General features: G+C 32.9%; 1 protein-coding gene across 1 annotated transcript in view; it reads left to right on the top strand.

Moving 5' to 3' along the window:
- LOC148277275 (dynein axonemal heavy chain 1-like) overlaps nt 1-14,304 on the top strand; it is a 120,090-nt gene that overhangs the window by 101,191 nt on the left and 4,595 nt on the right. Inside the window, exons 69-74 of the mRNA XM_088233104.1 lie at nt 1,048-1,172; nt 1,610-1,774; nt 5,413-5,565; nt 5,845-5,980; nt 9,869-10,001; nt 12,723-12,818. Coding sequence (XP_088089230.1) covers nt 1,048-1,172; nt 1,610-1,774; nt 5,413-5,565; nt 5,845-5,980; nt 9,869-10,001; nt 12,723-12,818 — 808 coding nt within the window. The remainder of the gene's footprint in view (nt 1-1,047; nt 1,173-1,609; nt 1,775-5,412; nt 5,566-5,844; nt 5,981-9,868; nt 10,002-12,722; nt 12,819-14,304) is intronic.

The raw sequence follows: 14,304 nt of genomic DNA, 5'->3' as shown, positions 1-14,304 counted from the left end.
CCAAATGGGAGCTTTGCGAGGGGTCCCCTTAAAAAATTCCAACATGGATATTTTGTGACCACCCTAGTGTAGATGTTTGTTAAGTCTTTGAATTTTTGAAGAACTCTAAAGCACGTGGACAGGACCCGGCATCTACAGGGCTTATGACCTGTCAATGGCTGGTTTAAGTGGCCACTTTACACACTGTGTAACACTCACCATTCAGCCCATATTTGAACATCTATATTCCTTCAATTCTTTCATATGTTGATGTTTGTGAAGTTAAAGGGCTGAAACCTTTATTTATGCGGGTGAGATTCATCTAATTGAATTATTTCACCTGCATACTAGGCAACGTCTGAAAATGTTATTTTTTCAATTTCTATACTTCTTCATGGATCAGGTGAATTTATCAAAAATATTTTGAGTTTTTCCAAAAAATGTCCAAACAGGTCATAAGCCCTGTAGATGCCTAGACTTCTATATCAGCTTTTCTTAAATGTTCTTCATCTCTGTTGTAATATGTTAATATGTTAATATAAACAGCTCCCCAGGGAGTTGAATCCAGTTCTTGTCTACAAAAATTTGGACAAGCTCAAAATATTATTTCTTCTTTTTTTTTATACCTTTTTGATTTTCTTTTCTCCTAAATCCATCATTTTCAGTTTGGATTGTGCTGTAGTTACTTTGAAAACAGTTTTAACTACACCCTTTTTTATGTACCAATTGAGAAAATAAATAAAGCAAAATCTGGACAGCATATGTAATTAAATCTTGCAATATTGTTAGGTATTTTATAAGAAACAAACATTTTTATAGAAAGTTAAAACTTCAACCTTGACGAGGCACGGGTTGACCTTATCCAATTGAGCTGAATCTTCACCAATCTCATTTCTTAGCCAAATGGGAGCTTTGCGAGGGGTCCCCTTAAAAAATTCCAACATGGATATTTTGTGACCACCCTAGTGTAGATGTTTGTTAAGTCTTTGAATTTTTGAAGAACTCTAAAGCACGTGGACAGGACCCGGCATCTCGTGTAACATCATTAAAAATGTTGTTTTTTTCCAGGTACAAAAATGACGATGGAGCCTCCCCGTGGAGTGAAGGCTAATATTCAGAAAGCCTACGCCAGCCAGGTGTCTGACATGGCCACTCACTTCGTCGGGGACGATCCCAAAACTCTCAAATTTAAGGTGAGACATTATCCACCATATCGCTATACAAACGTACTTGGACGGGTGGTTCTTGGCTGAAATTTAAAATGATCTATATATAAATCTATATTCCTTCAATTCTTTCGTCTATTGATGTTTGTGAAGTTAAAGAGCTGAAACCTTTATTTGTGCGGTTGAGATGTAAAGTGGCCACTTAAACCAGCCATTGACAGGTCATAAGCCCAGTAGATGCCTAGACTTCTATATTACCTTCTCTTGAATGTTCTTCATCTCTGTTGTAATATGTTAATATAAATAGCTCCCCAGGGAGCTGAATCCAGTCCTAGTCTACAAAAATTTGGACAAACTCAAAATATTGTTGAATACTCTTGTTACTTTTTTTTAAACCTGAAAACTTCAGTAGAGCTCATTACTCGCATACTATCACACCTTATTCTGTTAATTTCTGATTCTAGTGGTTGATATTCAGCCTGTGCTTGTTCCACGCCGTGATCCTGGAGCGCAACAAGTTTGGCCGGCTCGGGTTCAACGTTCCCTACGAGTTCACCGACGGGGACCTCCGAATCTGCATGCAGCAACTGCAGATGTTCATCTGGGAGTACGCCGAAATACCCCTCAAGGTATGCTTTTACATTCACATTCATAATCGGGGTTGTCGATAATTAGAACTGCGCTCAATGTGTAATTCTGACCATAACCATTCAAATCTGCCGTAAGAACGCTAAGTGTCGCTTGGAGACTTGCTACTGGAGAGTTGTTTAAAAGTACAGGTTAATGTCGTTTTAAAAAAAGTTATAGGCGTAAAAATAATGAACACAAATATAATGGAACATATGAGGTTAGATTCCGTGTCAAAATTCTAAGTACAATCTAACATATTTATTTCATTCACATTTATTGTTTATTTATTTACACCTTTTATCAAAATACAATTTTACGTTCACTTTGCCCAGCTAACAAGGGTACACACCCCGTTCCAATCTAGGCAATTACATTCTAATATATGATAATAGTTAACAAATTAATAGAGAGCACAGACAAATAAAATATAAACTATATTGATTGATTTGGTGTTTATTTTGTAGAACTCCATATTTAAACTTATAATTAGAAATCAAACACTGATTTGAGTCTACTGAACACTTTATTTTATTTTTACAAATATAAACATATAAAAATAAAAACTTCGTGACAATTGTTTCGCCTTATTAGGGCATTTTCAAACGAATGTGAAGATTATTTGGATTGAATGTCCTTATATAGTTATATAATTCAAGGTACTTAAGTAGAAAATAAAAATAATCTTACGAACTATAGCATGTACATTAATCATAATTGAGGGAAAAACCGATGGTTAAGGGTGAGGCTAAGTGTTTAATAGGTAATGGGGAATTTAGGTATTTGTATTTGAATTTCGGGGAAAATATAACAAAGTAAACATTTATTGACATACAAGTATGTATTGTGAGATAATTAATGAAGCCTTATAGTTTTGTAAATTTAGATAATTGTTGTCGAAAAAATGAACAGCAACCTGATATTTTGTCACAAAGTTTTTATTTTTATATGTTTATATTTGTAAAAATAAAATAAAGTGTTCAGTAGACTCAAATCAGTGTTTGATTTCTAATTATAAGTTTAAAATATAAACTTATTCGTATACACATTTTGATACATATACATACACACATTCACATATATACACATATATATAAAGTGAAATCTCTTACTATCGTTTCTAAAGGGACTTATTGAAATAAACTATGAATGCGGGAATAAGAGGTCAATACACAAGGAGATAAGATCGGGTAAAGATACCGCCCTGGCAATCTGCATTACCATTGGCAGGTTCAAATTCTAAAAAAGATACAAGTTTCAGGTGTAAATAAATAAAATTAGAAAGCAGAACAAAAACAAAAAAAATATTGAAGTAAATTGCATTGGAAATAATCTGTCATCGACGTTTGTTTTTTTACTGTTTTATTCCCGTAAGTCAACATTATATTTTCGGCATTGCAAATAATATTTTTTTCGGCATCAGTTATTGAATGTGAGTAGTAGAATGTTTTTAATCTTTCGAAGATAGTGCATGCTTCTGAAAATGAAGGTACAGGCGGCGGCGGCGGCTCCTCTTCATCAATATCGACCTCTTCAGCTGTCTCCTTCAACCTTGCGTCACACGAGCTTTCGATAGTTTCTATCCCACATGTTGGGATATTGTCATCAAATGTAACAAAATTGTTGAAATTCGTCTGTTTATCAAGTCTTAGCCAATCATCTTCAGAAACCTTAACTTGTTCTAATTGTCATTATATCTCTCTTTCTCTTTCGAACATTCTGCGCATTAGAACATACACAAAATATTCAAATATGTCAAATACGCATCGTAATTCAAACGATGAAAGCGATAAAATGGTGGATAGAGAATCGATCGATGCAATCAATTTTTGTATGTTTTATATGAAATTATTTTAGAGTTGGAAGAAATAAACGACACATCCGGGAAAACGATTATTCAAGGAATGATAGATAGAGGTTTCACTGTATATATATATATACACACACATACATACACCCATGCGCATACACATACATACATTCATAAAAACATAGTCAATTTATTTATGCGAAACTTCATGACAATATTTGAGTTTGTCCAAATGTTCGTAGACAAAAGACTGGATTTCACCCCCTCGGGAGTCATTAAAATTAACAAATTACAACAGGGATGGAGAATACCTTAAATAAGGTAATGTGGAAGTCAAGGCATTAACAGGGCTTATGACCTGTCATTGGCTGGTTTAAGTGGCCACTTTACACACTGTGTAACATTCACCATTTTGCCTATGTTTGAACATCCATATTTCTTCAATTCTTCCATTTGTTGATTTTAGTGAAGTTAAAGAGCTGAAACCTTTATTGTTGTGAAGAGATTCATCTGACTGAATTATTTCCCATACTAGGCAACGCCTGAAAACATTTTTTTCAATTTTTAAACTTCTTCTTGGACCAGTTGGTTTCATTACAATATTTGAGTTTGTCCAAATGTTCGTAGACTTTTGACGTAGACATTCGTAGACTGGAAAACTTCATGGTTGCCATCTACAAATATATTTTTTTAAATTATTCCTTATTTTTATATTTTATTTTCGACATCCAGTAAGAATCTCCGATCCGTGGCATGCATCAACTTTTCTGACTCCCTACGTCCAATGTCATGAAAGAGCGAGGTCAACACCTTCCGCAACTTGACAACACTCCCGTCTTTCCACGATTCTGGCAAAAGGTTATGGACCTTTTTGCCTACGTAATAGTAATGTCTCGATTCCAGAACAGTGTTGACCCCTTCACCTAGTATCAGATCCCTATTAGAGTATTTTGTATTATGGTTGTGGTTGACGCTCGGGTAAATGTCTCTATTGATGTGTGTAACCACTACCGTTCTCAATATATACTGTTGAATAATATTCAATACTCTGAATTCTTTGAAGAGCAAGTCACTTGGATAGCAAATTTTTTTTTTTTAATTACTCGGATTAAAGATTTCTGTGCAATTTCTACAGGTTCAAGGGCGGTTTTTATCCTATATATATTCTAAATAAATTACAAGTGTATTGAATAAATACAATTTAAATTCGTTTACAAAATAAATAATAATCTCTGAATACATAATGAATTTTTACTAACTATTTCATAAATACTAACTCAACAATTTGTCGGAACTAAATAAAATTTTCACACTTTTTTTAAAAAAGCATCCGTTTTCATTTGCTTTGATTGTTGCTTCCTTTCTTGCAAAATCATGGCATTAACTACAAATATTCGAATGTTCTTTTAATTTTAAAAATAATAAAATAAAAAATATTATCTTACCTTTTTATTTTTCTTAAAAACAAAACGAAAACTAAATCGGAAACAATTTCACACACACTTTGCTCGCACACACGGTAATAGAATAAAACAATGTGTAAAAGTGTTTGTTATTAGAATCGCGGCGCCTACTGTCGTCTGGTGTCGGCCGAACCGGGGAATCCCACGCCGGCACCAACCGGCGTAATTATAAATTGGCATAAATCAAATAAATTTACCTGTATTTAAGTATTGCCAGGGAAAAAATCATTTACAGTTTTAAAAAAATAATGAAAACCAGAAGTCTCATATGTGTACCCGGGGACACTAGAAGTTAAGGTTATGGATGACTCCCGCAAGTTTGCTTCTAGCTACTTCCCCTGTAATTCCCTGTAACTTGGCTGTGTAGATGCTGATGTACGTTACCGGACACATAAACTACGGGGGTCGAGTGACAGACGAGTGGGACCGGCGCTGCCTCATGGCTCTCCTGACCGACCACTACAGCCCCAAGGTGATGAATGACACCTACAAGTTTGACGATGACGGCGTCTACCATCAGGTAACCACATTTTATTTATCTGAATATTGATGGCTCTCTGCGCCTAAGATATTTGTCGGCGGATTTTATTTTTATATTACATATTTTAAAATTTATTTCCTATTGAAATTCAACTAAATACTCAATACATTTTGGAATTATACATAAGAACTAAATGTACCAATAATTTCTGAAGACCGAAGGCTGCTCCCGCTATCTATCATTGCAAAGATTAGTGAAATCCTATTAAATATTTCAGCAAAGATTTGAAGCTTAATTATGAATACTTTTGATTTTCAGTTATCAGCTAAGGCGGATTTAGCCGGTTATGTGAACTACATCAGAACTCTCCCTATAAATGATGACCCTGCCATATTTGGGTTACACGCCAACGCTAACATCAGCTACGCACAATCAGAGTCACTGGCTTGCCTAGGTTAGAACTGTGTTAATATCTCCCGTAAATCTATCATTACATAACTCTTATCAGTTAAAGGTGAAACATTTCACAAAATTTATAAATAATACAATTAGTTTAAAATTGAACACAATGTACATTTTATTCCATCGCAGAACGAATAAAAAATCTAGGAGTACTAATGGATGAACATCTCTGCTGGCGAGCTCATACTAATGAATTAAGCCGCAAAATATTTTTCAGTCTACACTCACTTAGAAGGTTGCAAAAATTCTTACCCATTAGTACTAAATGCACCCTTGTACAAGCATTACTACTACCCATTCTAGATTACGCTGATGTTTCCATGACTGATTTAAGCTGTGAGCAACTCGATAAACTTGAACGATTTCAGAATACATGCATAAGGTACATTTTTGGTCTTAGGAAATATGACCACATTTCTGATTATCGTAGGCAACTGAAATGGCTCAAAATTAGACAGCGGAGAGACTACCACTCCCTCTCACTTCTGTCAATGAACTTCATAGTCCTAACGCTCTTATATACCTGTGTGAAAAATTTCAACGCTTATCAGTTCATGGTTTACCTCTTCGTTCTCATTCTCAAGGCACTCTCTTAATACCCATCCACAATTCCTCTTTCTTCTCTAACTCATATGGTGTCCGTGCGGCTCGACTGTGGAATCATCTCCCATCCACCATCGAAGATGTTACTACATTATCTCTGTTTAAATCACGTCTGAAGAAACATCTCCTTTCTCTTCCTTAATCTCTCCTCCTATCCTTTTTCCTCTTTCCGCTTTTTTCCTTTTTCCCATTGAGTAATAGTTTTGATTTAAGGTAATTTATAAACAAATACGTTTATTTCTATTTTTATATATTTTTAACTTTTTCTTCTTTTTTTTTCTATTGAATATGTTCTGTAACTTGAATTATAAAAATAAAACTATTATTTTATTGGTTGGTTGGAAGAAATTGCCATTTGGCAATAAGCCCGCCAATGTACAAATAACATTATGTACAAAAAGTTAAATAAATAAAAAATAAAAAAATAACAAACACGCGGAATAATTTCAATTCAATTCAATTTTATTTATTCATATATATGTACATAACAAATTGGAATATCTTAATTCATACGTAAATAAATTAGGTATATACAGAGTGTTCTTTAAACTCTGTCACATCCGAAACAACAATGATCAGTATGGGCAAGAAGACATATTAGCATATTTTAAAAATATTTAGGACAAAGAAATTAATAAAAAATAAAATATTTAAAAAAAAACAAATGGTTGCTTACTTCTGCAGGGGAGAAGTGAGGGAAGCGCGGCGCAGTATCAAACTGCCCCCTCACCCTTCTCGTTTCTGCCCTGCAGAAATAAGCAACCATTTGCTTTTTTTGATATTTTATTTTTTTAAATTTTATTCGTTCTAAAAAAATATTTTAATGTGCCAATATGTCTTCTTGCTCATAATGATCATCGTGGTTTCGGATTTGACAGGGTTTAATGAACACTTGTATATAAAAAATACATAAGTATACATAATATCCAGAGAATAATATGTTAAAAAAGTAAGAGAATCTTGTAACGAAAAACTCCCTGAGAGACGCGAAAAATGACAATGTCCAAAGTAATATTGTTCAACATAGAGATAGCCCTTCCAACAGGTATAACCATTGGCAGGTTAGCCCTGTATATTGGAATGTGAAACAGTCTATGCTGACGCTGTCTAAGGTAATTATTAGGAACATAAAAGCTAATGCTTCGCATAATTTCAGGGTTGTCAATAATACCGCGCAACAACCGAAAGAAGTGCGTAATGACATAATCCAATTAATTCATGTATTTATATGTATTGTTGTGAATCTATTGTTGTGTAAAATAATAATTATAGAGAATTTCGACTTATTTAACTAAATAAAATACAATTAAATAAATAAAATACAATCTCTGTTGTAATATGTTGATATAAACAGCTCCCCAGAGAGTTGAATCCAGTCCTTGTCTACAGAAATTTGTACATACTCTAAATATTGTTGATAAATCCACCTGGTCCATGAAGAAGTATAGAAATAGAAAAAATAACATTTTCAGGCGTTGCCTAGTATGTAGGTGAAATAATTCAATTTGATGAATCTCACCCGCATAAATAAAGGTTTCAGCTCTTTAACTTCACAAACATCAACAGATGAAAGAATTGAAGGAATATAGATGTTCAAATATGGGCAGAACGGTGAATGTTACACAGTGTGTAAAGTGGCCACTTAAACCAGCCAGTGACAGGTCATAAGCCCTGTAGATGCCTAGACTTCTATATTACCTTTTCTTAAATGTTATTCATCTCTGTTGTAATATGTAAAAATATAATTAAATGAATACGGAACAATATTGGCTGCACCTAACCATGATAATTGAAATTAATTTACGTTAAATGTTATAAGTGATTAACGACGTTGTTTCAAAGGCAACCGGAATCAATGCTGGGCGGAGAGTCTGACTTAAGTGTTCCAATTGTTGATGACGTGTTGCGCTTCTGTTTTGGTAGGCGTGACATCTGGGGTTGCAAGTGCCCATAATATTTTTAAAAATAAATAATTATAGCACACGCTTTTTCCCTATACATTTTTTCGCATATTGTTATCCTTTTCGTACGAGATAGTTACGTATAAACAACTCCTCCAACATATGGTATAGGTTTGCACATTCGGCCGCATTCCAATGCGATGCCCTCCAGCCACCCGCGCTGACCTCAGGCCTCGCGAGACCTCTAAATTTCTCATCCCCCCCTCGATTTTGGCCTTTATAAGGCGGATTTCTAGCCCCAGCAGTCAGAGTATTCCGGGTCGTCCTCTAACCTTTCTGCTTACCTAACTTCTTGGTACTTTTTGGTAAGGACACCCACTCAGGGCTCTCCTGGCGAACCAGCTTGCTTTCCTTTTCTGGAACTCTTTGGTACTAGGATACGCCCTGGCTCTCATCCCGTACAGTCATACTATACTGTCAACCCTTGCTAACCTAGTTGCTTGCCTTATTTGGCTCATCCGGGTTCTTTGGTCAGACATATAATTTGATTAATCGAGATCCTAGTAATTGATCCCGAGTACCTACTCAGTGAAGTACGAGTGCTGGCTGTTCGGCCCTTTCGCTAACTTCTGAATACGGTGCAAGACATCATATTACTAGGAAGAGATAGTTCGGTTGTCCGAGGCACACACGTGTTTTGGCCACCCGGAACCCGAGATCACCCCCTGTTGTGAATAACGATTCCGCTGCCTCTCAATCTGTAAAATCAGTGCTTGTCAACCCGTGTAACCAACGATATTGTATTAAGTTAATTTCCTAGTGCTTGTACTGTGTGTAAAGTATGAACTGAATCAATAAATATCTTTGAAATATAACCAGACGTATTATATAATTTAATTCTACATATTATGCACCAAGGTTAAGTACTTGTACGTGTCAATCGGTTCATATAAAATGGTAAAATTGGCGATATGTTGCAGTAAAAAAAATATATGTAAAGGTATTCACAAAATGGTAAACATACCCATATTATAAAAATAACAAAATCTTCTTAATCTTACATATTAGTAAATAAGTAATGCTAAAGGGTTTTTTGGACCAAACTTTGTGTAATACATAATCATGTCACACTTTTACTTTAATCAAATCCGAGTCTAATTTAAAAAATGTAAATCTTTAAAAAAAAACTTTAGTAGGTACCTTAAAATAATATGCAAAATAGTACTTTAGACTCAGTTAAAAATATGTAATAGATAAATAGTATGCCCTTTACAATATTAGACATGACTAAAGGTAAGAAATGAGAGAAGGAGGATACTAATTATCGTAATGATGTTATTGACTTTATTTATTGACCCGCTGATTAATTATTTCAGGTACTCTAAGACTATTGCAAGGCCGGCAAAGTACCGGGGACGATGGTTCTTCGGAGAATGTGGTGGAAAAATTTGCCCTCGAGATTCTTGAGAGAACGCCCGGGTTGTTGAATATCAAAGAGATTTCAGAAGCGTAAGTTTGGTTTCTTATACTAGAAAGATGTGTATGTGAGGTTGACATAAAATATATATGATATTTAATAATTGGAGTACGTTACAATCAAATGGGGTGATGCGAATGACACAGTTTTAAATAGTGTATTTGTTGCACAAAAATCCATAATTAAAATAATACTCAGAGTCCCGATACAGACATCTACTGAAGAAATATTCCACAAATCACAACTTATGATACCAAAGCAATTACACGCTAAAACAATACTCACTTACAGATTCAAAAACTATTCATACTCAAATGAAAGACATAACCCCTACAATACATCACATACAAATAATATAATCACTAGATCCTCAACACAAAGACAACTTAAACAAATACATACTAATATCGCTTTTGTCAAAGAGATTTTGAGTATTATTCAATTAAAATCTATAACCTACTTTTACTATCTATTAAAACAATTAGTAATGAGAAAATGTTCAAAAAGGCTTTAAAAAATGGATAGTGGAGCTGGGTCGAAGTAAAATGGATTGTCTCATTCGCCCAAAGCAATTTTGAATCAACTGCTCAACAAATGTATATCTTATGTTATGTTTTTGTTCTTTCATTGTGCGTTTTGTAATATAAATAATATGGATGTACATAAATCAATTATAAACGTAAATCTATAACCTACTTTTACTATCTATTAAAACAATTAGTAATGAGAAAATGTTTAAAAAGGCTATAAAAAAATGGATAGTGGAGCTGGGTAGAAGTAAAATGGATTGTCTCATTCGCCCAAAGCAATTTTGAATCAACTGCTCAACAAATGTATATCTTATGTTATGTTTTTGTTCTTTCATTGTGCGTTTTGTAATATAAATAATATGGATGTACATAAATCAATTATAAACATAAATACGTAGTGTTTAAAAACGTCTGAACATTTTGTTAATTATCTCCGATTATTAAGTCTTCTTTGTTTATTCTCAAATGTAAAAATATTTTAAAAACATATATTGTTACGTGTCCTCGGAACGGGTAACCCCGTGAGGTCACAATATTTTTGTTATTAATCATAATTTATAATGGGAAAAAATATCAATAAATAAATAAATCAAATTAGGGCGGTTTTTACTGTAATATTTTACAGCTTCTAGGCAGGATCTGGGGCATAAGACTTCTCTTCATGTATTGATTGATCAAGAAACACTAATATTTACTAGAGTACCCATCCAGTTCTTTTTCCACCACTGGCAAATAGGGTATTATCACTCGGGAGGAATATCGGATTTAACCTACTCTACAAATAAAAGATTTTTTAAAGATTCTCCTAGTATAAACCCTTATAATGAATATTTTCATTCATTATTTTCGTTTGGAAAATAAGTTCTTTCAAAAACGATCGTTTCGTAAGTTGGTAATAAATTTTGTCACCGAAGTTCACGAGTAATGCATTCATTTTAATGTTGGTAATGCCACAGGCCACAGATAGAAATATAAGGAGAGTTGTCTATGCATATTATCTTAAGCCCCCCCCTTACCCACTCCACTCTAGTTCCAGACACTGACAGATGAAAGCGAAAACGGATCACATCTTACATTTCGAATGTCTTTTATTATTTTATGGTTTTCAACCTCTTCTAAATATTAATTTATTATGATAATGATAAATTGAATTATCAATTTATCTTAAAAATTATAAATCACAACTCGTAGCGTTTGATAAGTGACAGGACGCCAAAAATGTAAACAAACGATACAATAAGAAGCTCTCTACAATACTCTATAAAATCCATAGACATTGATGAAAAAAAATCCAATGACGTAACAAAACATCCGAAGACGTCATACTTAATGACATCACGAATTTTTTGTTTTTGGCATCATTTAAATTACTAGAATTTAATCATTTATATCTCCCTTATTTTATTTGTAGCTGCTCGTCAAACTATCATTGACAATTCAATTCCATAAATTAAAAAAATACTTACTTGTTTATTTTTATTACCTTATTCTTATTTTTTATTTTTTACTATTATATCAAATTGCATTGTAGTATTGGCAAATACGCATTTCATATATACATATTTTTATTTCTTATTTTTTCATGATAATATATGCTTGCTTGTTTATTAATTTAACTTAAATTTGTCTTTCTTGCTCACCGTAACACTTTATTTATTGTTTGCTTTACAGAATTGATTTCATAAACTTATATCTTTGCATTTTTTGTTTATATGCTTACTGTTTTTTCTTGCATACCTTTGTTATTATTGTTTTTTTACTTTGTAAAACTTTTTATTATATCCTTTCTAACTAATTTCACATATTTTTTCTGTATATTCTGTGTTAATTATTTAGTATGTTAGCATGTATTTCATTTTTTATTTTTTGTAAATGCCTTTTGGGCGTTAATGAACAAAATAAATAATAAATAAATAACAGATTTCAATAAGAATAGTACCGATCGGCTTGTGATTTTTTAGATTAATTTATTAGCTAATAAAAAAAATCCATGATAATTGTCCATTGTTAATAAATGCTAATCTCTTCTGGAGAATATTTTTTAACTATCAACAAATTAAGGCATTCAATGTGAACCATAAATTATACAAAAAAACATCTGTCATTGGTTTAAAACTGTCTAATTTTTTGTTGCAGTAAACAAATGACAAATACTGACTAGTGAATAATGAAAATATGTCATTTTTTTCAAGTGTCTTTTATTATTACGCCATTTTGTTTTAGCTATCCCTTGCTGTATGAAGAATCTCTTAACTCAGTGGTAGTACAAGAAGCGATTAGATATAATAAATTACTCTCAACAATTCAATCCTCCATAAGGTATGTTTTATCAAAGTTTATGTTTAAAGCATTAACTTTGTGGTCAAACATTTTAACTAATGTTAGTAAATATTGCTATAAAACCACTTACCGACTTTTTTAGTCTACCGGTTTCGAGACATACTGTCTCTTCGTCAGGACACTCAACTCCCAACCAATTCTTCAATACGAGATTAAATACTTTTTCAACTAAGCTTGGTGCATGTTTAGACATGGTGGTGTTCACATATCTATAAATCTGCATGTGATTTATGTATTTTTGGAAATACTTTATATATATATATATATATATAAGTATTTCCAAAATATATATACATACATATATAAAGTATTTCCAAAAATACATAAATCACATGCAGATTTATAGATATGTGAACACCACCATGTCTAAACATGCACCAAGCTTAGTTGAAAAAGTAATTAATCTCGTATTGAAGAATTGGTTGGGAGTTGAGAGGGAGGGGGGAGTTGAGTGTATATATATATATATATATATATACTGCGGTGATGGTGAAGGTGGAGTCGTATTTTAGTATTTGCATGTTGATGTAGTGAGCGTCCTGACAAAGAGACGGGTACGTCTCGAAACCGGTAGACTAAAAATGTCGGTAAGTGAATACAAGATTTTTAAAAAACTATTCATAAATGACAATTAGCTTAGAAAAGGACTGAAAGTTTGAAGATTTTTTTAAAAAAGTTTTGTAATTTTGAAATTACTCCACGTGTGACGTCACAATTTGTCCGGATTGGTGAGTTGGCTTCTCAGAAACCGGAAATCTATCATTGGTTGATTCAGAAGAACTAGTGAGGTCGTTCAAAGTAGTTCGTTTTTCAAAAAACTTCACTGCACAATTTAATTTCTCTAATTTAATTACATTTTTGAATGCTCTAATTTTTACTGCGTGTAAGAAAACATTTTTTATGTCAAATTTCCTGTAGCACTGAACTTCCTCATTGATTTTGGGCTACCGTACCCTACTAAGTTTGTAACATTTTTTAAAAAACTTTCTATTAGTAGAAAATCGGTTTGACGGATAATAACTAGCATTCTTTCAGTAGTTATACTGTGTTTTAAATGTTAATAATAATTATTGATATTTAAAGCATTAACTTTGTGGTCAAACATTTTAATAAATGTTATTAAATATTTATAAATAACCACTTACCGACTTTTCTATGTCTACCGGTTTCGAGACGTGCCCGTCTCTTCGTCAGGATATCATAATTGGTTTAATAACCAACATGCAAACAAATAAGAAAGGGTTAAAAGTAAATAATATGGAAATATTTCACATTAGGAAAGCTTTAAAAAATAATGTTCCTTTGATCAAAAATCAAACAAACTTCCAATATAGTCCTTTATACGATGTTCCACTGTAATGGTCACCCTATTAAACCTATTTAGTTTACCCCCTCCCTCCATCCCCTCTACTTTTTTCATTAATTCTCAAGCAACAGAAATTTGCATAATTTAATCAGTGCATGT

Source organism: Micrasema longulum, unplaced genomic scaffold (assembly GCF_059751315.1).
Source record: "Micrasema longulum isolate JH-2025_06_02 unplaced genomic scaffold, ASM5975131v1 h1tg001057l, whole genome shotgun sequence".
NCBI classification, from domain to species: domain Eukaryota; kingdom Metazoa; phylum Arthropoda; class Insecta; order Trichoptera; family Brachycentridae; genus Micrasema; species Micrasema longulum.
The sequence above is the reverse complement of the archived record's forward strand: the minus strand, read 5'-3'. Positions and strand labels throughout refer to the sequence as shown.